The sequence below is a fragment of the Fomitopsis serialis genome, assembly GCF_022376445.1.
Source record: "Fomitopsis serialis strain Sig1Antser10 chromosome Unknown B0H18scaffold_114, whole genome shotgun sequence".
NCBI lineage: Eukaryota > Fungi > Basidiomycota > Agaricomycetes > Polyporales > Fomitopsidaceae > Fomitopsis > Fomitopsis serialis.
Genome location: NW_025955074.1, coordinates 1 through 23,786, shown reverse-complemented (window position 1 = coordinate 23,786; position 23,786 = coordinate 1). Strand labels below are relative to the sequence as shown.

Below are 23,786 nucleotides of genomic sequence, written 5' to 3'. Positions count from 1 at the left end.
TGTACATTGCTGACTCTGATGAGGCTGAGCCCGATGAGATTGACGAGTTCTCAGACTGATGGTACTTAGCACGAAATAGACTCTCTTGGACCTTTGCACTCAGAGACAGTCAGTACGTTGTCAGTAGGATTTCCCAAATTAGGACAGTAAACCTGCACTCCGATTGGACTGGATGTCAGCCTCGGATATCCAACCCGATTAGGCACCATGGCCCGCAGGACGTACCTGTAACCATGGCTCCGCCGACAGCTGCCGCCGGAAGCATGGTTACAAGGTAGGCGCTGAACGGTCACTGATCCGATTGCCGTGGTACGTACCTCAAAGGCTAGACTCACCTTAGGGCAGGTTGCTGCATCGACAACTTGTTTTACGACGTAGCAGTAACACCGACACTGATCTTACAGTATACCCAAATTTGCACACACCCATTCTCTCCGTCTTCCACACCCTCACGTGCATAGTCACTCCGCGATGAGCCCATTCACAAGGCCCTCTCCCTCCGGGTCGCGGCCTCCTCCTTGAAGTCCCGTCGAGTTGTGCTTGGACGTGCACTGGAACACGAAGACACTATCAGACTCTAAATGCAATGGCCTGCCCAGCGAGGGAGTCGGAGAGAGGCTGGATACGAAGATGATGGTACGAGCACAGTTCTATACACTACTGGTACTTAGCTTATCTTACAGAATCTACAGGTCAGCGTGAGCGTACAGTACCCAACAGTCGATCATGTGCATGCACAAATTCCTTGCTCACGTAACCGACCGTTTCGCCACCACTTCCTCGCCTCAACGAGCTCAAACACAACGCATCAGGCCCATGATTCACCTACCGGGCACGACCGCCGCTGACCTATCAAAACAACGTCGTGCGGACCTGCGAGTGGTCGGCCGTACAGGTAGGTATCTGTCTGTGACTCTGGGCATCCTCTGCTTACTTCGCAATGGCTGTAGGTGAACCGTGAGCAATGGCCCGCGATGGTGCATCTCCCATGTATCCGGGCGATCTACATGATTCGCCGCGTTCAACGGACTTGAAGCTGACGCGCCCAGTCTTCTACCCGCCCAGGCAATCTGGATCGACTTCCCGTGTGCGGGAGGCAAGCAGACTCACCCGAGCGGGCCTCGCTGCGACGACTTGCGAAGACGCGACATAGCATATTCTGGCCCAGACACGCGTCTCTTCATGCCAGCACCTGCATCTCGTGAGTACCCGCATGTTTCTGTCTGGATCATCCGCTCACTGCATGACGTTGCCAGGCGTCGAGACTTGCATCCCGAGAGCTCCGCGGTGGTACAGCGCCTGGCGCCGCATTGATCGTGCCGATGCACGTCACCAAGCACGTCTTCAGGGGAGCTTTTGTACGAAACCGTTGTCTTGCATGCACGGCGCGAGATCTGGCTTACGAAGATACCAGATGTTGCCGTCCAGCGAGCAGACTCCAGCTGTAAATGTTTCATGCATCGCCTACTCGCGTGTCCCGCCGTGCTCACCACACGTCCGTGTGTGGACATTTCAACAGGAAACATCCCAGCTTCGTTTGTCTCAGTCCGATTCCGAGCGCCTGCCATTTCCGGCGCGCATAATCCCTAATTCACCTCTCGTACCGTCGTGTTCCGATCAGTGCCATTCCCGCTTCCCGTTCCTTCTCGTTACTGCTCATGGTACGACTGAGCCTCCACCGAATCCACCGACTTTTTGTATCAACGCCGAGTCCCGTGCTTGACTCCTCGCCCCATTGGACTGCTGCCGACGCACGTCGCCCGGCCAACAGCACGGAACACGTTTCATGGTCAGCTCACTGACCTGGTAAGGCATTACCTCCAGGCCACGGTACGGCGACTTCTGGTACCCCGTACCATCGACTTCTTTCCCGCTGCCGTCGTCGACTTCTCGCCTGCCCTGGCTTGACTGTGTCCCACTCCGCGGTCTCGCTCGTGAGGCTTCATATACGCTAGGTGAGTCATGAGCTGTCTGTTTCGGATGACTCGTGGGGCTTACTGTGGTACCAGTACGACGAAACCCGGGATGGTACAGTGAGGAAGATCGCCCGGTCCCCGCGGCGATCTCGATCGTGAGATGGTACCGCCGACTCGATCGCCAACCACTGGCATGCGAGCGAAACGGTACGCGCGCAGCCGTACTGGTTGACGGAGGGCACGTCAAAACATCGCCGAGTACCGGTGGGTTCGAACGAGCTTGTGTGGTGAGTCACGAGCTGTCTGCTTTGGGAAACTCGTGGGGCTAACTGGGGGTATCAGCACTGCAAAACAACATTGAAGACGGGCGCTCAGCTTCGCTACTGTCTCGTTCGCGAGACGGTGCAGCCGGCTTAATTGCCAGCCAATGGCGGTCCGGGGATGGGTGCGGTCCCAGAACATCGCCGGGTAGCAAGTGGCGGGCTCATAGACGGTACGGAACATTGTTCCCGCTTCACGCAATACAATAGCGCGGGCGTGCCATCGACTCTCATTCCTGCTCACGGTACGACTCTGAGCCCCTGCCGACTTCCTGTAGCAGCATCTACCTCTCGTGCTCGACGCCTTGCCTCGCTGGGCCGCTCCTGACCTCGCGTTGGCTGGCCAACAGCGTGTAACACGCTCGGAATCGCCTCCCGCTGATGGTACGGCCGCCGGGGGCAGTACCATCATCCCACCGACTTGTGCTCCCGCGCCGCCGCCAGTCACTTCTCGCGTTGGCTGTGTCCCGCTCCGTCGTCTCGATCACAATGATTCCTACAAGCTGCAGTGAGTCGCAAACTGTCTGTCTTGGAACGTCTCATGAGGGCTTACTGTGGTCTCAGCACCGCGAGAACTCAACGAAGAATGCCCGGCCCCGTCACGATCCGTTTGTGAGATGGTACGGCTGCGTCGATTGCCATTCACCGGCAAGAGCGAAACGGTATGTGTCTGGGGGCGCGTGCGGCGTCGCAGTTCACGGGGCGCACGTCAGAACATCGCCGGGCGGGTTTGCAGGTGGTACTTACGGAGCGTACCTTTGTGGTGAGTTGCGCACTGTCCATTTTGACCGACCTGTAAGATCTCACCGGTGTATCAGTAGCGCCAAGACTGGAAACGATCGCCCGATCTCTCTTGTGAGATGGAAGTCGAAGGAGAGCTCAGCAGGACATCGCCAGGGCGGGTATGCGACCGGCGAGTCCGTAGGCAGTACGGACCAATGTTCCTGCTTCGCAACACAACGCGGGGAGCGCATTCGTGCGTCTGTGAGTCAATTCTCACGTGCATAGGCGGCGAACTGAAACTCTGACAGGCAGGGCTCGGGAAAGTAGTTGGATGGACGAGCCTCGTAGTACGACGGTACCAGCACGCGAGCAAGCGGGGTGGGGAATGGAGGACGAGGGGTCGAGGATGCACGGGAGGACGTACTTTGTAGCCGTAGACAGAGTCCCAGAGCGAGCGAAATCGACAGGAAGCGCCCGTGCTGCTGCCATGAAGGACTACAGAGCCTTCACGCAAATGCACTGTGTGTCGCCCTACAGAGCCCTCCAATGCGCCTTACCCCAACATTGCGCGTGGTACTCCCCTCGTCGTGTCTTCGCGCGCAGCGGTGTGAAGCGATCTATGACGTCACCGCGTGCTCTCGAGTCCGTGACAAACGCAGAGTACCTCCAGATCACTTCCGTTTGTCTCGTTCATTGGTCGGCCACCCTCAATCCGCCTGGCCACCGAGCGGACGCGCCGGGACGACGGTGAGCGCTGAGCCGTGTCGTTACCCACGGAGCATCGCTGAATTCCTCGCCGGCATAGACCTGCAGTGAACACTGAACACCGGCGACGGAAGTTGGATGATATCCACGCATCTGCAGGGGCCGCAATGCGGCATTGCTGACCTTACGCCGTCACGGTCTGTTGGTCTGATCATCCCGGCGCGCTGTGTGTAGCCGGCATGCCTGGTCGCGGGCACTAAAGACATCGCACTGAGACGTGCAAGTGCACGTTATGCGGGCCCTGTGGAGTGAGCCTGCGAGTCGTTCTATCAATAGATCAGGGCGCCGTACCTCGTTCGACACTATTCTTATCGCACCGCGATCCCTCGACGCCCCGCCCAGTCAAGATTCTATTACAGGCTCCAGCGACCATGACAGTGGGAGGCTGAGAACGGGGGTGAGGCGTTGGCGAGGGCCCGCCAGAGGATCGGGTTGAACGTTGAGAGGTTGAAACAAGGTTCGCCGCACGAAGCGCGGTGCACAGAGTGATCCGAGCCGCCTGCCGCGACGCGCTTCTAGGCTTGTGCCGCTGCCCAGAGGACCAGCGGGCGCACCCCTTGGTGTGCGCGACGCGATAGCAGCTCGTAGAGGAGAGGGAGCGCGGCAAGTCCCCGTTGGAATATATAAGGATGTACGGCGGGAGGCCGCCGATCACCCTCGCGGCGCGCCAACCCCGACATCCCACCGACACGCGGCATCTGCCAGCGGCGGACCCGGCGCCCTCGCCTCGCGCTTCTTCTCGCACGCGCGAGCCCATGACGCCATGCCTGACCCGCTCCTGCGCGCTCGCTGCCCTATCTCCGCCACGTGCATGCGATCGACTGCCCTCAAGAACGCGCGCGCATCCAGCCCCACTCCAGTGCGCTCCTCAGCCTGCTGCTGAGCTGCTCCCCTCCGTCCGACACGGCGCCCCCCGCGATGTCCTCTGAGTCCTCCGGCCTCGCGCCGCCCCCGCCCGTCACCGCGCCCGGCGACCGCGCCTCCCTCGGGCGCGCCGACTCCTTCGCCGACTCCGCCACCGCAGGCCCCTACGTCCCCCCGAGCACCGCCGCCCTCGAGCCCTCCGTGCCCTCCACCCCCGTCGGCGCCTACGCCAGCCCCGCCGCCGCAGAGACCAGCCCGTTCGTCCCCCAGAGCACGAACCCGGACCCGGACCCCGAGGCCGCGCATCGCAAGGAAGCGTCGACCGGCTCGAAGGAGGCGTTGGCGGGGGAGGCGCGCACGGCGGGCGCAGCGGCGCGCCCGTGGTACCACTATCGCCGGCCGTGGATCTGGCTCGTCGGCGGCCTCGCGCTCGCGGCGCTCGTCCTCGTCGTCGTCCTCCCCGTCTGGTTCGTCGCCGTCAAGCCGCACCGCGACGGCGCGAGCGGCGCTGCGGGCAAGGGTGGTAGAGGCGGCGTGGGCGGCGGCGCGGTGACGGGCGGGAACGGGAGCACGGTGACGATGGCGAATGGGAGCACGTTCACGTACACGAACAGCTTTGGTGGATATTGTGAGTAGCGTCGTTTCCCCGCGGTCGCCCGCCCCGCGCCATGTGCTGACCGCGCGCTCTCCACGCAGGGGTGTACGACCCCGCGGACCCGTTCAACAACTCCGCGCGGGCGAACGCGTGGACGCCGCCGCTGTCGGAGCCGTGGAACTTCAGCACGCACCGCATCAACGGCGTGAACCTCGGCGGGCTGTTCGTCCTCGAGCCGTTCATCACGCCCAAGTACTACCAGCAGTACGCCGCGGCGGGCGCGATCGACGAGTGGACGCTCGACACCGCGCTCCGCGCGCAGGCGAACATCACCGCGGTCATGCAGGCGCACTACGGCGCGTTCGTCTCGGAGCAGGACATCGCTGAGATCGCCGGTGAGCAGTCTGCCTGCCTGTCTCTCGCACGTCGTGCGCGCGCGCTGGGGATGCTGACGGGCGTGGGGGTTCGTGCGTAGGTGCGGGCCTGACCTGGGTGCGGATGCCGATCCCGTTCTGGGCGATCGAGGCGTGGAGCGACGTGGGCGTTGCGGACGGGACGACGGTCGCGGAGCCGTTCGTCGCGCGCATGTGCTGGAGCTACATCCTGCAGGTGTTCCAGTGGGCGCGCAAGTACGGCCTCCGCGTCAACCTCGACTTGCACACCATCCCTGGGAGCCAGAACGGTCGGTCTTCGTGATCCTTTCGCTGTATTCTACTGAGGCGCTGATCGCGGGGCGCAGGGTACAACCACTCGGGCAAGCTGGGCACGGTGAACTTTTTGAACGGGATGATGGGCATCGCGAATGCGGAGAGGGCGCTGGAGTATATACGTGTTATCGCGGAGTTTATCACCCAGGTGCGTGCTCTGCTGTGTCGCATCTCGTCGCGGACATTCACGAACTGCTCTGCAGCCGGAGTACCAGCCTGTCATCCCGATCTTTAGCATCGTGAACGAGGCGCTCCTGCAGACGATCACGCTGCCTGTGCTCACCACCTTGTGCGTCGCTGTGGATCCATCATCGCTGTCTCATGCTCACTCTGGACTGCACAGCTATCTGAACGCACACTGGATGATCCGGAACATCACGGGCGTCGGCGAGGGCAGCGGGCCGTACATCGCGATCCACGACGGCTTCATGGGCACCGCGTACTGGGCGGGCTTCCTCGAGGGGAGCGACCGTGTCATCCTCGGTGCGTCGCGCTCTCGTGCCGGTCGGGAAGTGTTGCTGACGGACTCTGCTTCCCCTCACTGCTCTTCGCCTCCGGCAACTGCCGCTCTCCCGTGCCTGCTCCTCTCGTGTGCCCCTGACGCGGGACTGCCGCGACGCGCTCTTCGCCGCCCGCTCGCCGCCTGTCGACGCCCGGTCCGCTCGTGCCCGCCCCGATCCACGCGCCCCGCTTGACGTGTGCTCGTCGCTGCGGCCCCGCGATCGGGTTCTCCGCGCGCCTCGGACCACCGCGCCTTCTGCTTCTGCGCTGTGCTGGACGATGACGTGCGCTGCGCCTGCTGCGACGTTCTGTCTCGCGGATCCGCTGCGCGTCGGTCCCGAACGACGCCCACCCTCGGCCCCGCCGACGCCTGCACCGCCTTCTCCCTTCTCTTCCGCCGCGTGGTCGTCGCGCTGTGTTCCCTGCGCCTCCCTGCGCACGTGGACGCTGCACCCTGGCCCTCGTTTCTCGCGCGACGGGCGACAGACACGCACCCGTACTTCGCGTTCGACAATGAGCCGAACAACGAGCCGGTGAACGTGACCGCGAACGGCACGGCGGACGCGTCCGTGTATGGCGGGCAGTGGCCCCAGATGGCGTGCAGCGCGTGGGGCCCGGGCATGAACGCGAGGTGCGTCGCGCGCTCGCGCCTGTCTTCCTTTGCGGCGTGACGGCTTGCTGACGATTCTGTTTGGGGTTTCTGTGCGGGGCTGGACGTTGGGTGCAGTCGGAGCGCTTTCGGTGTGACCATTGCGGGCGAGTTCAGCAATGGGATCAATGACTGCGGGTTGTGGGTCCGCGGCGTCAACATCAGCGCGGCGTACGTCGGGAACTGCGATTACTGGGCGAACTGGGAGTCGTGGAGCGACGAGACCAAGGCGGGTCTCAAGACGTACGCACTCGCGAGCATGGACGCCCTCGGCGACTGGTTCTTCTGGACGTGGAAGGTGTGTCGTGGCCGTTGAGGTTCCCGCAGTCCGAACGGCAACTGACGGGGACACATCGATATCATCGCAGATCGACGCGTCGTCGACGAGCGGCACCGTCGAGTCCCCACTCTGGTCGTACAAGCTCGGGCTCGAGCAGGGGTGGATGCCGACGGACCCGCGCGCGGCGAGCGGGACGTGCGAGGCGCTCAAGGTCGCGCCGGCGCCGTGGAACCAGTCGTTCGCCGCGTATGCGACGGGCGGCGCGGGCGCGGGCGCGATCGCGGCGTCGTCCGTCGCGCAGTACGCCGCGTGGCCGCCGGCCTCGATCAACAACGTCCCCTCGGCGAGCATGCGCCTCCTCCCGCAGTACACCGCGACGGCGAGCGTCGTGAGTCTCCCCGCGGCGAGCACGTACTCCGCGGCGACGGTGAGCACGGGGAGCGGGTGGGCGGACGGGGGCGATGCGAGGGGCGCGCCGACGCCGATTGCGGGGTGTGCGTACCCGGATGCGTGGGACGCGGTGAACGCGGCGGTGCCGACGAGTGGGTGCGGCGCGGGCGGGGCGGCGGAGGTGAGGAGGGAGCTGGTGCGCCCGCTCGTGGTGACGAGCGTTTGAGGCGTGGAGCCCGTGCGCGCTGATCGCTGGCTTGTTGGGCTGGCGGTGGGTGGATGGACGGGGGTCTCCCTGGACTCGCCGTGCTCTTGACCGGGACTGGGACTGGGACTGGCTTTGCTTATATAGATACGTAAGTACATATCCGCGGCCCGCTCGCCACGCTCCTCCCTGGCTTTCTCCACGCATCCCTATAGTGTGCTCGGGATCCGAGACGCCACGCCTCCTCCTCTTGCACCCGACACCCATGCCTACCCGTCCTACCTTACTGACGTGCGCATTTATACCCGATCACCCCGCGAGCACGAATCACACGCACCGCTTGCTTACCTCTGTACATGACGACTTCGACGATTCTTGCATGTGGCGCTTGCCGGCCACCACACATCCGCGTCTACATCCACATCCACATCTACGCTCGTGTCCGTGTAGACGTTCCGCGTCCCTCGCTCTATCTCTCACCTCTCACCTCTCCTCTCGACGCTTGACTTACACTTCCCTTCCCTCTGTGCCCGCCTTGAGCTTGGGTTAGCTCTCTCTCAGTCTGCTCTGCCGCGCTCTCGTACGTACCGCACGCGTACTTGGTCCTTCTTCACTGGCGAGTTCTGCCTGCGCCCCGGACCCCTATATACCTTTTTTACTCGCTGGATAGATGGAGACGGGTTTAGATTTGGATGCTTGCCTACTTATGTGCGATAGTTGGCACGACGCGTTTGTTGCGAGAGTTATGCGTACGTACTGATATACGAATGATGCGAAGACTCGGAGGAGACATTGTGGATCTGCCTTGGTCTCCTGAACACGTCGACCTGCATGCATGGACTGCGCATTCAAGTTGGCGGGCCCGCGACGGCCAGTGGACGGTGCGGACTCGCAGAAACCACTGTGCATGCATCGGCCTGACTCGGACGGTACGCATACTCGGCAATGCTTTTATACTATGACTGACAGCATACGATGACTTGCGTCAGACACAGTCCGGCGAATCTAGGTGTCAACTGAAAACAGCCCAAGTAGGGAGCGTTGAAACGTTGAGGGTTGGACTCGGACGTTGGACGTTGGACTCCAAGCCGGACGTCTGGACGTTTAACGTTTGGTCCAAGCCGGACGTCTGGACGTTTAACGTTTGGACATCAATGTTTGAACGTTGTGAGCTTCCCTGGAAGAGTTGAGAGTCTGAGGGTTACATTGTTCACGAATATAGCCAGAGCAATCACTGATCGACCGGAGTGGCAGGCAGGACCATGACGGCACTGATAACATTATCGCTATCAGTGCCAGTGCGGGCCTGCTGAGGCCTGAAGTCATGAGTGCCAGTGCTGGGGCCACATCATGGTCACGGTTTTGTCTTTGCATCTTCATTGCTGAGCGCTGAATGCACAGTATGCCCGATTGCCTTAACGATTGGCAGGAAGGTCACAGCTGCAGAAGATTTGGTCTAGTACCTGCAGTACCATGACGATTCCTCAGGATCGCACTCGCTAAGTACACTGCTCGATCTCGATCGACGAGTGCCAACTAGTAACCCGAGACACTACAGTGTCTACCGCCGTCTCAATAATATGCCCTTCAAGTTGGCACTGGCAGGACTGATCATGATCCGTCTCATCGGGTCAGTCATTGCTCGACGGGCGCCAGCATTAATATTATGTTTCTCTCATGATAAAGCACCACAGCACTCCGGGACGCCCGGATATCCGCAGAGCAGACCCCGGGGCATTACAGCTTCAATGAAGCGGCCCGCGGGTCCGACACGGGATGCCACCGCGAGGAGACAGGCCGACTCGGAAACGCGACGGTTGTACTTACGAGTAGGCTACTATAGTACATATTCTCCCTGTACTATCAACTAGTGCACTCCTTCAGCTTCAGCTTCATTCTTGAGCCGTCAAGACTTTGCAAGTTCCAAAGACATGACCGTTTAAATACCAGTATCCAAGACCTAAGTTAGCTTCCAATGACCGGAACAGTACGCCCTTTGGCACCGTCATCCCTCCAGAACAACCTTGTCACATAGTATGACCGCTCCGTCATTCGCTGACACTACAGTAATGATACACCGTACACGAGCTCTCGTACAGCGTTACATCAACATGGAACCGTGACAGCAACAGCAGCGGACTCTCCCAATCACCCACCGACGACTAGCTCGACTCACACCATCACCCAGAGATCGTGATGCTGACCTGGTACTCCTTCTTCGCCGGGTCCTCGTCGGTGTACACCACATTGACCTCGGTTCCCTTGGAGCTCCTCTTCGTAACCTTCGGGAGATGGGACTCTCGCGCGTTCACATAGATGCCGCTGCTGTCGTAGTACTCGGGCTCGATCTTCATCGCCGTGTCGCCCGGACCGAGGTTCGTGACGAGGTCGCACCAGCGTACGTCGCTGTCGATCCCGAGCGGGACAAAGAACTCCTCGCCATCCTTGGGGTTTCGGAAGCGCAGCGCACCCGAGGTGCCGCTCCCGTTGATGGTCAACGTGCGGGTGTCGCTGGTGTTGGTCCAGATGCCCCCGTTGGCGTTGTACCACACGACTTGCTCGACGACCTCAAAAAGCGCATTGCGGTGCGTATTGAGGATAACAACGTGGATGTTGTAGGCCATCGTGACTGTGGTGTGAAATACGCTCAATACATGGCGGGCTATGTGGGATTCCGGATTAGTGCTCACCTGCTGTGTTGTTGAATTGAACTGCGATGAACAAATTGAGTGCGACAACCGATAATGTAGCTGTGATGAGCTTGTGAGTTAGATAGTATGCACTGTGTTGACCTATACACTCACCGAGGAGACACGAGGGCTCTTCACTGGGGACCAACACCTCGTTGAGGCAGCATTATATAGGTTTCCTGAGAGTCATTGTCGGTGCTTTCAAGACGAAGTTTAGTTCAGGGGTGTCACCCCCTGATGAGTTCAGTTTCTTCCAGACCCACCATGTGTTCTTGCCGTGGACGCGGCAGGACGACCATACTGGCAGGCCGACCACACTGACATGCCGCCGACGCTGGAAGGGACCTGAATCGTAAAGATGCGCTGAAACATTCTGGAGGTGAGACCTTGAGCAGCCCCGGCTGTACATTGCCCATGAATAGCTGTCAATATGTCAATAATCAGCGGGAAGCATCATCATGGTCAGACTGCATACCATGCAGGCCGATGGTAGTGGGCTCGCGCTGCCCCGCGCCATTAGGATCACGACCATGATGAGATGTAGAATCACGCCGATGCGGCAACACATACCACAAGTTTGATGTGAGTCCTCGGCGCCGGGGAAGTAAAGTTGCGAAGAGTCAAGAATGTCGTGGCCGTAGTTGCCATTCAATACGGAAACCCGGGAAAGCCATGGACCGGAACCTTGTGTCGTTGGTCTACGCTTCCATCTTGCCTCTTGTCAAGGGAGGAGGTCCAGTCCGGTCGCGAAGCAAGCAAGGGCTAGCATGAAGTACATTGTGCCCAGATACTACAGGAGATCGTACAACACCGGTGCCCGGGGTGGTACCAGGTGTCCTCAGCGGGCCTCCTCCTCGGTCGGTCGGTAGGCCTTCTTTGTGAAAGCGCCCCATGGATTCGGGTTTGTAGTGATCCAATGCACCGTACAGTTTGACAGTTGAACCACCGTTGAAAGCACGATGTTGACCACCTGTCGAATATACGTCAAGCATCCACGCAGCGAGTCCCTCCGAGCCCTTTGCTCTGTAAAAAGCTGTAAGTCCAGGCTCATCGTTGATCTGCGAGCACTAGCTTACCACCCTCCTATGGTCCCCTGCCAGTGCGATACCAAAGGCGCGGTTCAGATCCATAAGACATAGCCCAGCACCGAGTTCACGCAGCTGCACGACGATCTGTGCCTGTGCGTTTGAAGATCAATTCCGTCAGTGAACGAGACTCTGGAAAGACGGACGACTCGCCGGTCTGAGTCGTGTGGTAACCTGCCATGGCCTGCCCTGAAGAGAGCAGCCAATTGGCAGCCCGTTCGAACAATAGGCGGGTAGCAGACGCTTAAGTCGAATGGATGCAAGGCATCGCAGATTTGTTACGCCGGAGACGAATGCCACAATCGCTCACATACCTGTTGATGCGGTAGTGAATTGGTGTCGACTACTTCAATCTTGTCCCGACGGCAGTAGTTCGAAAGAAGATAACCTGTTGGCCTGTTATGGTTAAAACACTGGCACATTAAGCTGCGGAAGTCTTCACTCATCCGGTACTAGTAGACGGTCGCCGGTGTGCGCAACACGCAATTCCGCGCCGTTTCAGCATACCTTCAATAGTGAGGCGAGCCCTCAGGAGCCCGCTATCGGGCTTTCGCGCCTCACGAACTGCGACTGAATATGTATGGGTGTTGAAGTGAAAGAGGTTTAGAAGGGCTTGTTAGGCCAGTGGAAGTGAAGGACAGTAGAGTGGAGTGAACAGACCTATCCCAGAGGGAAGACTCTGATGCTAGGCAGGCAGAAGAGAGGAGAGATCGTTATCCATTAGGGGGGAATCACCCTAGTATATATACATGTCTGGGACTGATCACATGCTACATCAGTAAGCAGATCAGTAATCACTAAGTCCGAGTTTTAGGGAAATGAGTAAGCCTTAACTCCAGAGATAGGGATATGCATAAGCGTCCATGTGATCAAGGAATGTACTGGAAGGTCATGGAACATGCCGGAAGGGAGTGGAATGATCCAGAATAAGTCTGGAACAGTGTAGATCGGTCTGGAGCGAGTCACAAGATGAGTCCAGACAGAGTCCATCAAAAGAATGTATGTAATACTACATCGCAGAACACAAGTCCATATATGTACGTAACTGATAAGATAAGATAACACTGGAAAGTCGGAAGTTTCAACACTCCCACTTGTTCAAGATGTCAAGTATCTCATCATGCCAACTGAAGACCTGAATTTCTCAATTCCACTGAATGGAACATTCTTGGTCAAGGCATCAGCAAGTTGGTCTTCACTTGCGACGTAGTAGATCTCCATTTCTCCACGTTCGTAGAACTCCCGAATATAGTGATAACGGATTTCTATATGCTTGGTGCGGCGATCCACAGCAGGGTTCACCGCAAGGAAAATGTTGCCTTGGTTGTCAAGACAAAGCGGAGTTGGATGAGACATATTATCTCCCAGTTCTTCTCCAAAATGACGTAGCCAGGCCATCTGACGACAGCAGTCAGAGCTGGCCTTATACTCTGCTTCAGTTGAAGACAAAGATACCGTCGGTTGACGTCTTGACACCCAAGAAACGACACAATTGGCCATAAGGAAAGTAAAGCCACTTGTAGAGTGCCTATCATCGTGATCTTCACCCCAGTCAGAGTCTGAATAGGCAATCAGACCAGAATTCGAGCCTCCGTCATAACAGAGAGCGAGTTCCTTAGTCCCTTGAAGATATCTTAGGACATAGTAGGCTAACCGCATATGCTCTTTGGATGGGTTTGAAGAATACTTTGCCAGACGTGTGACCGCGAAAGAAATGTCTGGACGAGTACCGAGCATAGCATACATGATGCTGCCAATAATGCTCTGGTAGCGGGTACGGAAAACCTCAGATGCTGTGTCTGGATTCTTCTCTAGGTCTGCTCCAGCGGGAAGAGGTGTCCGTGCAGGCTTGCAGTTGGACATCTGAAACCTCTCCAAAACTGACTCAATATAGTCTTCCTGATCAACGTAGATGAGACGTGTAGTACGCTCTCGACGTATTCTAAGACCAAGGAATCGCTGAACAGCACCCAGATCTGTCATCTGATACTCTAAGGACAACTTCTGCTTGATGTTGTCGATAAACAATTTCGAGTCACCCATGATGAGCAAGTCGTCGACATACAATATGATTAGGCAGGTGTGTCCGTCAGAGTCCCGGGAGAAGACATAAATTCCAGCATCCGAATAAGTCCGTTTAAACCCTAAGTCTAGGAGAGACTTGTGGATCTTAGCATTCCATTGACGAGAAGCTTGCTTTAATCCATAAATTGCCTTCTTGAGAAGACAGACAAAGTTCTCCTTGCCAGGTACAACCCATCCTTCGGGTTGTTCCATGTAGATTTCCTCGTCAAGGTCACCGTTAAGGAATGCCGTCTTGACATCCATAGACTCTATCTCCCAATCTTCAAGGGCTGCATGTGCCAACAAGTAGCGTACAGATTCAAACCGTGCAACCGGAGAGAAAGTCTCAGTTAATCTTGACCCCATACTTGGGTAAATCCCTTTGCGACAACACGTGCTTTATAGCGACCATCGTGCTTAATCGCATAAACCCAACGGCACTTGACAACCTTCCGGTTTTTAGGCCGTGGAACTAGAACCCAAGTCTTATTGTCCATGAGTGACTTGTACTCAGAACCTTCAGCAGCGAGCCATTTATCATGGTCGTGAGATTCCATGGCTTCCTTATGACTTTGGGGAAGACCATGGTTTGCTTCCGCCAGCATCCGTATAAATTGAGCAGTTTCAGCCTCAGGTTGTTGACGGCCTTGACTATCAGTACGACGGTCAATACTTGCTGGTGGCTCGTCACCATAGGCATTGTCTCTATTCCTCTGAGGGTTCTGTCCAGCACCTTGACGGCGAGGACGCTCATACTGAGGTTGCGGAGGAGCTACTGGATCAGGTTGCTGTTGCGGATTATCTCCCACTGGCTCCTGATGTTCTTCAGGTTCATGTTCCGGCGGGACAGGAACAGGGATAGGAATATCCTCAAAATCTAAATCCTCTGAGTTGGCATCCTCAGGAGGTTCATCAAACGGCTCATCCAGGGATTTCGGATTATTGCCTAAGTCCTTTCGTGCAGGAAATGTCTCTTCATCGAAGGTCACATCACGAGACACAACAATACTTCGAGTAGCCGGGTTCCAGAAACGATACCCTTTGGAACCAACTTCATAGCCTACAAAGATCATCTCAACAGCCTTCTTGTCGAGCTTCCCAGATCTCTGTTCTTTCTGCACATGCACAAATGCCTTGCACCCAAAAATCCTAAAGTATGAAATGTCCGGAATTGTGCCATTCCAGAGAGTAATGGGGCATTGCCAGTTAAGGCGTCGCATAGGTTGCCGATTATAAATATGAACCGCAGTGTCCACAGCCAATTGCCAAAAACCATGGCTTAGTCCAGCATGATGCAGCATAGACATAGCCTTCTCAACAATGGTCCGATTCCAGCGCTCAGCTCTCCCATTCTGTTGAGGAGAGTACGGCATTGTGAACTGATGTTCAATACCAAATTTGCGCAAATGTTCGGTAAAAGCAGCAGACGTATATTCCCCCCCACGATCCGAGCGTACAGCCTTGATTTTTTCATCTGTTTGGTTCTCAGCCCATGCCTTGAAGTCATCGAACGCTTGGATCGAATCGTTCTTGTGCTTGAGATAATAGGCACGACCAAGACCAGTATAGTCGTCAAGAAAGCTGATGAAATAACGCCATCCACCTATTGCAGTGGTACGCATAGGACCGTCCTCATCAGTATGAATGAGCTCAAGGGGCTTTGTAGCACGTTTAGCCGATGGGGAAATGGAGCGCGATGAGACTTGCCCCACTGACACCCTGCACAAGGAGAAGAAGTATCCTTGGCACCAATGGAATCCACACCCTTAGTGTGCTTGGGAATCTGACGAATAACATCTTCAGACGAATGTCCGAAGCGTTCATGCCAGAGACGAAAATTCGACTTGTCTGTAGACTTTGCCGATTGCGGTGTCAAAATGTCTAGGTACAACATATAGAGATTATTGAAGGCTTATGGTGTGCCTCCATGATCATGTTACCACAGACTCGACCTTGCGAAATAGGTTGGTCATAGATGACCATACGACCTCCTCCCTGAACTAGGGTAAAACCTGATTGCTCAATAACACCAGTAGAAAATAGGCGACCAGATGCGGCAGGGATGTAAGCAACATTTGTAATAGTTGCTTTAACATGTTTCCCTTCAACGTGCACAACACCTTTGATGGTCCCTTCTCCATAAGCTGCAATCTTAGACTTGCCGGCTGTACCAAAAATCATGGGTTCCTCGTAAGGAGTATAGTCCCAAAAATCAGCCATGTCGTTGGTGATTGTCTTCGACGCACCAGAATCCATAATCCAGTCAGTCATTCTTCCAGAAGCGGAGTGACCCGCAGTATACCAGGAAGCAGTCATAGTATTAGCTGAAGACGACACGGAGGATTCTACAGTTACAACATTTGTGGAGTCTGAAGTAGTAGCAGCGTTGGAGGAACCAGAACCAGATTGTCCGTTACCATTGCCCTTGCCCTTATTCTTCCCTTTGCCTTTGCCCTTGTTGTCCTTTTTCCCCTTGCCGCCACCCTTATTTTGGGGGCGCAAATGCGGGTACTTTGTCCAACAATTCTCACTGCCGTGATTTCCACCGCAGTGACCACAGGGACCCGATGACTTGTGCTTGACCTGGGATGTCTTGGACGCAGACTGTCCCATACCAGACCGGCGGAGAGATTCTTCGGCAAGAATCTTCGACTGAACAGAGTCGACCTTGAGATCCTTGATGTTCTGCGTCGCCATGAGCGCAGAGATCATCGATTGATAGGATTCAGGCACCTTCGACAGAAGGAGAAGAGCCTGGGTCGATTCACCGAGAGTTATGCCACCAGCCGTAATCTCCTTAAGCCGAGTAACCAGCTTGTTGATCTGATCCTGCAGAGGTTTGGAATCAGACATCTCCGGAGACTTGATCACCGACTGGAAGAGACTCCAGACGAATGCCGTGTCGGGTGTACCAAAGGCTGTCTTAAGGGCCGCCCACATTTCCTTAGCGGTCTTGAGTTCACCACTAGATCCCTCGAGCAAATGATGCATCGAGCGATCAGTCCGCATAAATAGAACACCCTGAGCACGGGCATTCTGTTTCTTGTACTCTGTGTCGGTAGTTACTGTTGCAATAACAGCGGGCCAGGCCTCTATGAATATTAAATAACCGCGCATAGCGGCAGACCAGTCAGCGTATTGAGACGCTGAAGAGAGCTTAGGGATATTGTCTGGCTTGACGTCACCCATGGTTGCGGATAAGAGGATAAATTCGCCTTGTGTGTCGGGCGAAGAAGGAGGTTCTGGTGTAAATAACTCGAAGGGTAATTCCTCCGGTTCAGGTGTTTGAGATCTCGACTCAGGGAGCGAGATTAAATGTTCAGGTTTTGGAGGTGACTCCGAAAATTCGTTGGCGAATAGGAAATTGTCTTGCCAAGCTTCGACAGCGATACCAGCTTTGAAGCCTCGAGGAAAATCACCAGATGGTGTGTGGTAACGGTTTGGACAATGAGTGTTATCACAGTTCCACCAGGTTTGATCGTCGTCTCTATAATGAGCGTCGCAAACCTCCTCGTAGTCGTATAGATGGTAGTGGTTTGAACAATCGTATGAGTCGTCTGACTCTTCGCCTGAAGAGACCTGAGTCTCTGCAAATGTCTCCTCTTGAGACGTTGCCACAGTTGTGATGCTTCACTGAAAAATATTCCAGGAACAAAGATAAAATTTGTGACGCGACTACAAATACTTGTCTACCCAAGCCAAGTGATTGCCCTTGTGCAAGTCCCCAACTTCCCTAGTAACCTTAGAAAGGTTCTTGCTAAGCTCCTTGAAGGAGATCTTCCCAATCAGCTCGCAGACAAGCTTGACGTCGTTGAGCGCGTCGTGCGACCACGAATGACCCTCTGTCTCAAAGTGAGAACAGACCCAATTGAACCGACGTCCAAAAGCGTTGAGGTTGTCGGTGAGTGACCAGCGAACAGTGTCGCGCAGCTTGTGGGTGAAGAGAGGGTGAAGGCGCTTCTGAACGGCGAAGAGACGCTTCGTGAGGATGGCGGCCTTCTCCGTCTGAGACTTCTTCTTGAAGTCGGCGTCAAACGGCTTAAGGGCTGTGATAGGAAGGGGAAGAGGTACGCCTTCGATGCGTGCGATAAGGGAAGCCTTGGCAGCTTCTTTGGCGGCGGTTTCAGCGGCAAGCGTAGCAGCGTACTCCGCACGTCGAGCTTCAAGGAGTGCCCTAGAGTCGTCTGCCTTCAACTGGAGCTCCTCAAGCTGCTGCTCAAGGGTCTTGCGACAGGACGCCTTCGGGGGACGAGAGGTGTCAGGGCGACGATAGGTGGGACGGCGAGGGCGCGGGGTAGGAGTGAGGATGATATCGATCTGGCGATCGATGGGTAGATGACCGTATAAACGCTGATGACGCTCAGCAACAGCGCTAGTGTCGGCGTCGCCTACGTCGTATCTCTCACGACGAGACGGTGGAAAAACTTCGTAATTGCTCTTGCGAGCTACCCTGGAAATGCGCTTGGACAAGGCTTTGGGCACTTGTCACAGAGCGGCTAAACAGTAGTCCAAATAAGGACAAAATATGCCAACTCACTCTTTCAAGAGTTGGGCTTTGGTTGCGCAAAAGGTACAGGTGATATAAACGATCAGAGCGCGGGGCTCATAACCTGTTGAAGTGAAAGAGGTTTAGAAGGGCTTGTTAGGCCAGTGGAAGTGAAGGACAGTAGAGTGGAGTGAACAGACCTATCCCAGAGGGAAGACTCTGATGCTAGGCAGGCAGAAGAGAGGAGAGATCGTTATCCATTAGGGGGGAATCACCCTAGTATATATACATGTCTGGGACTGATCACATGCTACATCAGTAAGCAGATCAGTAATCACTAAGTCCGAGTTTTAGGGAAATGAGTAAGCCTTAACTCCAGAGATAGGGATATGCATAAGCGTCCATGTGATCAAGGAATGTACTGGAAGGTCATGGAACATGCCGGAAGGGAGTGGAATGATCCAGAATAAGTCTGGAACAGTGTAGATCGGTCTGGAGCGAGTCACAAGATGAGTCCAGACAGAGTCCATCAAAAGAATGTATGTAATACTACATCGCAGAACACAAGTCCATATATGTACGTAACTGATAAGATAAGATAACACTGGAAAGTCGGAAGTTCAACACATCGTACAAGCCGACACGTCGGCCGCCGTCGGCTCATGCGATGGTGTTCCGCGAGACTGCGCGTCGGCTGTAGGATGAGGATCGGTGAGAAAGCGCTGCTTGGTGTGCCGCCTCAGCTTCGACGACTTCGTCTCCCACCTCTTCGAGATCTTTAGTGGCATTGATCAAGGATGCCCCCTCTCCGTCCTACTCTACAAGATATACAACCTCGTACTCCTCGAATGTGCCGACGCCGCCCAAAAGGTGGCGGCCCTCGGGTTCATCGACGACGTAAGTGTCCTAGCTGTTGGCAAAGACCTCGACGAGACGTCAAGCAAGCTCCGTAACTACATGGACCGCCGAGGTGGCGCAACAAACTGGTCACGCACACGCAACTCCAGGTTTGCACTGAACAAGCTCGCCCTCCTCCACGCAGACCCTCGCCTCAAAGGCGGCGACCTAGGCCCCGTTCTGGAGCTAAGAGATGGAGACGTCACACCGACTGATGTGGTAAAGTTCCTAGGAGTTAATGTTGACAACAAGCTCTCTTTTAAGCAGCACACCGAGTACGCTCTGCGGAAAGGCACAGTCTGGCTGCAACAGTTCGGACGCCTAGCGCGTCCCAAGAACGGATTAGCGTCACGAAACGTGCTCACTCTTTATAAGCAGATGCTCCTCCCCGCTATGCTCTACGCCGCAAGTATTTGGATCACCCCCCAGCGCGAAATCGAAGGTCGCAAACGCACCTACGGCTCTGTCGGTAAGATCCGGAAACTAGCCCGAATACATCGACAAGCTTGCATTCTCATCACGGGAGCAATGCGGACTACGGCCACGGATGTCCTTGAAGCTCACCTGAACCTCCCTCCCTTTCACCTTCTCGTTGACAGAATCATCGCGCGCGAGGCCACCCGCCTCTGTGCACTCCCTCCGACGCACCCACTACATGCCCACGTCCTTCGCGCGTCTACACCGGTGAAGCGCCGGAAGAGTCCACTCCACGAAATACTCGAGGCATACCGTCTCCTTCCGCACGACATCGAAACAATCGCGGCGGTCAGACTCCCTCCTGGGTGGACCCCGCCTTTTATGGTCTACATTGCCGACAACAAAGAAGACGCAGCTGTAAACGAGAAAACCTGGGCCCGTAGGCCGGGCTACCGGGTCTACACAGACGGGTCCGACATTGACAACGGAGTAGGCGCGTCTGCAGTACTTTACAGGCCAAGTACTAGAGAACCCCAAGTCCTCCGCTACCATCTCGGCTCGGCAGCTCGACATACAGTCTACGAAGCGGAGATCGTGGGCCTAATCCTAGCGGCTCACCTCCTCATACAGGAGATCAGTGCGAGGGCCACTTCCTGTGCCGCCGACAACACCGCTTGCCTCCTTGCTGTGCAAAACCGGAAGCCGCACCCCGCCCATTACCTCATCGACATGCTCCTTCACGAGATCGACACCCTACTGCATCGCCATCCCGGCGTCAAACTCACGCTACGCTGGGTTCCTGGCCATCGCGACATCCCAGGCAATGAACGCGCTGACCAAGAGGCGAAGAAGGCGGCGCGAGGAGAGGGCAGCTCCCCTGCCCTCCTCCCGAGATGCCTATCAGAGCCCCTCCCCGCCAGCCTCTCGAAGGTAAGACAAATGCTCGCTGAGCAGTTCGCCAGCGCAGCGCGAGACGAATGGAAGCGCTCGGCGCGCTCCACAAAGATGGATCGCATTGACCCGGATCTCCCTTCTAAACGCTATATCAAACTAATGAACTCTCTTCCTCGAAGGCACGCCAGCCTCCTCATCCAGCTACGCACCAAACATGTCCCCTTACAAGCCCACCTCCACAAGATCACGAAAGCGGACTCGCCCACATGCCCCACATGTCACCTCGCACGAGAGACGGTACACCACTACTTATTGGAGTGCCCGTCGTACGACGAACAACGTGCACAGCTCGCTTTCACCCTCGGACCGGCCGCGAACTCTATCCAAACACTCCTCACCCATCCCCAAGCCATTCGACTTCTCTTCCGGTACATCCACGCAACAGGCCGCTTCGCGGCCACCTATGGCGACCTCGGTCTCGCCGACTGACCCACCTCCCTCCCCTCTCTTCGTTCCGCATGACCCTACTAGATTACCTTACTACAGGCCCGAGCTCCATTGTACTATACACCCGACTCTACCGATGCGCCAGAGAGAAAGCGAACAGTGCCTGCGACGGTCACAGTAGGAGCCGGGACGAGCGTTGCGATGCCGGGTCGCACCTGAGGGCGGCAGGTTGCAACAGTCAGCCCCGTGCACCTCGTTCGCGCCCCGCTTTGAGCCAGACCGCTCGTCCAGTCTGTTAGCCATATCGAACGTGTGTCGTCTCCCGGGCGGGAGTCCACTTCCTTCATACATAGACTCAACTCGTATATAGACCCAACCCCGATCTTATTGCGCCCGCGTCTTCTGCTACTGTACAAACACACTACTGCTACGGTCACTGCCTCGACACCCCACTCCACTCCACTCTCCTACTTTACAACCTCAAGCTCTCGCTTCGGCGATGAGCTCATGCTCAGCCTGATCCTTATAGAACATACCCGTACTTACTCGTAGAGCCAGAGTCTTGTCTACATAGGGCTAGGCCCTCGCGGACAATAAAAGGAATCAAAAAAAAAAAAAAAAAAAAACAACAAACCCACATTGTAGGACTATCTCAGCCCTTGCTTTCGACGACCTATATGTCCGATCACTGTAGGCCGCTCAGCTTTTTCTCCATCACGTCCTCAAGGATCTCCTGTCCGATGACTGTTTGCCATCTCTCGTCCTCGAGATTGATATCCTCAATCGTAGCTTCCCCGTCAAACTCGTCAAGGCCCATCTCCTCGAGAAATGCCTGGACTTGCCGATGTGAATAGTCGGCAGTAATGTCACCGCCAACGAAGTGAACACACAAGGTGTGACGAAAGTGTTCACGGAAGAAGTCGCCTGACTTGGTCCCCGCCGGGATTTTCTCAAGGCGAGAAGGCAGGCCGCAGCCTATGGCCGCTGCGTCAAATATTCGGACTCGGTACTCGCCCTGGCGGCTCATTAGCAAACCTCGGTTGAGTGGGAGCCTCTGAGTGAAGATGTAACGAACGACTCACATCTACATCGACGCTGAACGCATTCGAGTGCCACAGTTTGTAGATATCGCTTCGCATAGTCGCCAAATTGTCGACGTCCTGGAAACCTTTGGCTCTGAGTAAGAGCTTTGATCTCTCTACTCCCAGGGTTGTGATCTAAAGCTGTCGTGAGTAGTTATTGCCACGCAGAGTCTGATAAGAAAACGCACGTAGCGGACCATGCCGGGGGATAAATCCAATGCACATCTACAGGGCTACTTCCCGACTCGGATTGTGTAAAGATACACTTGCCCTCGTCACGCGCAGAAGCTTGATCGCGGAGTGTATCTGGTATGTTGTACTGGGTGATCTCATAATAAGCGGCTAACGAGATGACTCGTATTCTGAGGGCCTCACCAATTCCAAGCTCTCGGCACTGCCGGGTGTTGGTGTCATTTTAATAAACATCTGCTTCTTTTTTTCGAGCGATACGACAGAGTAGGAGGCATTGAAGGGAAGGGAATAGGGAATGAAGGATCGCCGATCTGACCATGGTAAGCGGCCAAGAACTTTCAAGTGCATGAATGAATGTACCTACCCATGTAGTAACAACCATAGTCTCCGGGGCCTAGAACATCGGAGATCGGGATAGTTTCGAGAGGTTCGGGACGGAAGCTAAAAGGGCGTTTGCGTCGCCACGAGACACGTTTGACCTCCATTACGTCGACCCCACCAAGGCGGGAGATCATGTTGATCCAGCGGACTAGAGTACTGCCCGTGACGGAACCAACAATGTCCGAGCTGAAGCCTATACAGAGTATGTCATTACGACACTAAAGCTCATCACAATCATGATGCACAACAGCGCACAAGCCATAATTTCAGATGTAGGAGTCGAAGGCCACCATATGAAGATGTCTGCACGGCGTGATTGTGACCGTCTTGACGCATGCACGCGAGACATGGCCGATACTGAGTACGTGAGGTGCTACGGAAGTCCTAAGTTAGTCGACAGGGATGACCAGGAATATCAAGTAGGGTTGCGACAGCTAATTCCATATTGCTAGACCGCCGCCCGAAAATGCGTGCACAAGCGGAGGGCGTCGGGCCTTCGTCTGGCTTTGTTCTCAAGCGACACGCGCGCACGTACCTCGGCTTCAAATTTTGAGCTTGTTCGCCCTCGATGCTACCGCTTGTACACACTGTTCGGCGAGGGGTCCAACAATATAGAACGAGCTGTAACATCTTTCTGGGTAGTGCGTGCATAGTGTTGAATCTGTATGACGCTGTGAGGAAAGCGTACCGTAACTTGAACTTGGTCTGGGCGAAGGAACGTCCTCAGGCGCCTGTGTGAACCGAATCGCCGACGCCGTGGGCCGTGGCGGGCGACCTGCATGTCTCTCCGCCCCCTCATCGTCGGCAGCGCTGCTCGTAGTGCACAGACCTTCACAAGACAATGCCGTCGAAATCATAGACTATACGCGACGGAAGCGACACAACTAGCCAATGTCGCGCTAAAGCCGACAATATATGGACAGCCGCTAACCCCGTCTCATCCCCACCTTGGTGCGTTTGCAATATCGAACCGGGAGGAAATGGCTTACATTTGCAACACAGTCAAGGATGGAGAGCTGGTCCCTGGAATGGCCTCGCAAGAGTACGAGACGCGGCGACGCGCGCTGATGGATAGCCTGCCGTCACACAGTGTGGTCATCTGCGTCGCTGCACAGGTGAAGTACATGAGTGGCCGTGCGTACGCACTCTCCTACTTACTGTTCGAATCTGACTCGCTACCTCAGAGATCTTGTAAGCCTACTGCCTTTTGACAGCTAACTTCGTTTTGCTAGACCC

General features: G+C 55.9%; 4 protein-coding genes across 4 annotated transcripts; 2 read left to right on the top strand and 2 right to left on the bottom strand.

Annotated features, from left to right (window-relative positions):
* Window positions 1–4,978: 4,978 nt before the first annotated feature.
* B0H18DRAFT_914119 (glycoside hydrolase superfamily) lies at window positions 4,979–7,870 on the top strand (the record flags this gene model as incomplete). The annotated part of the gene is made up of 9 exons (XM_048041579.1): window positions 4,979–5,216; window positions 5,285–5,578; window positions 5,659–5,865; window positions 5,923–6,038; window positions 6,094–6,179; window positions 6,234–6,373; window positions 6,878–7,022; window positions 7,119–7,338; window positions 7,409–7,870. Coding segments are annotated over exons 1-9 (1,719 nt in total), but the record flags the coding sequence as incomplete, so codon positions are not given.
* A 2,120-nt stretch (window positions 7,871–9,990) lies between these two features.
* On the bottom strand, window positions 9,991–10,881 carry B0H18DRAFT_939106 (Cytolysin/lectin). Its single transcript, XM_048041851.1, has 3 exons — window positions 10,720–10,881; window positions 10,606–10,665; window positions 9,991–10,544 (listed from the first exon to the last, which is right to left on the bottom strand). The coding sequence occupies exon 3, from the start codon at window positions 10,537–10,539 to the stop codon at window positions 10,096–10,098; it is 444 nt and encodes a 147-aa protein (XP_047887831.1). The 5' UTR covers window positions 10,540–10,544; window positions 10,606–10,665; window positions 10,720–10,881; the 3' UTR covers window positions 9,991–10,095.
* A 10,640-nt stretch (window positions 10,882–21,521) lies between these two features.
* Window positions 21,522–23,264, bottom strand: B0H18DRAFT_1037596 (uncharacterized protein). Its single transcript, XM_048030407.1, has 6 exons — window positions 22,806–23,264; window positions 22,534–22,743; window positions 22,353–22,480; window positions 22,162–22,296; window positions 21,978–22,112; window positions 21,522–21,910 (listed from the first exon to the last, which is right to left on the bottom strand). Exons 1-6 carry the CDS (start codon window positions 22,897–22,899, stop codon window positions 21,581–21,583), a joined length of 1,032 nt encoding a protein of 343 aa, XP_047887830.1. The 5' UTR covers window positions 22,900–23,264; the 3' UTR covers window positions 21,522–21,580.
* A 65-nt stretch (window positions 23,265–23,329) lies between these two features.
* On the top strand, window positions 23,330–23,745 carry B0H18DRAFT_1124084 (uncharacterized protein; the record flags this gene model as incomplete). Its single annotated transcript, XM_048034788.1, has 3 exons — window positions 23,330–23,501; window positions 23,553–23,684; window positions 23,735–23,745. The coding sequence occupies 3 exons, from the start codon at window positions 23,330–23,332 to the stop codon at window positions 23,743–23,745; spliced, it is 315 nt and encodes a 104-aa protein (XP_047887829.1).
* Between the last annotated feature and the right edge of the window lie 41 nt (window positions 23,746–23,786).

Coding starts and splice junctions, on each gene's coding strand:
- B0H18DRAFT_939106 (XM_048041851.1), bottom strand. CDS start 10,539: ATGGCCTACAACATCCACGTTGTTATCCTCAATACGCACCGCAATGCG.
- B0H18DRAFT_1037596 (XM_048030407.1), bottom strand. CDS start 22,899: ATGTCTCGCGTGCATGCGTCAAGACGGTCACAATCACGCCGTGCAGAC. Junction 22,297..22,352: donor GTGCCGAGAGCTTGGAATTG/GTGAGGCCCTCA, acceptor GAGATCACCCAG/TACAACATACCAGATACACT. Junction 21,911..21,977: donor CGTTCAGCGTCGATGTAGAT/GTGAGTCGTTCG, acceptor ATGAGCCGCCAG/GGCGAGTACCGAGTCCGAAT.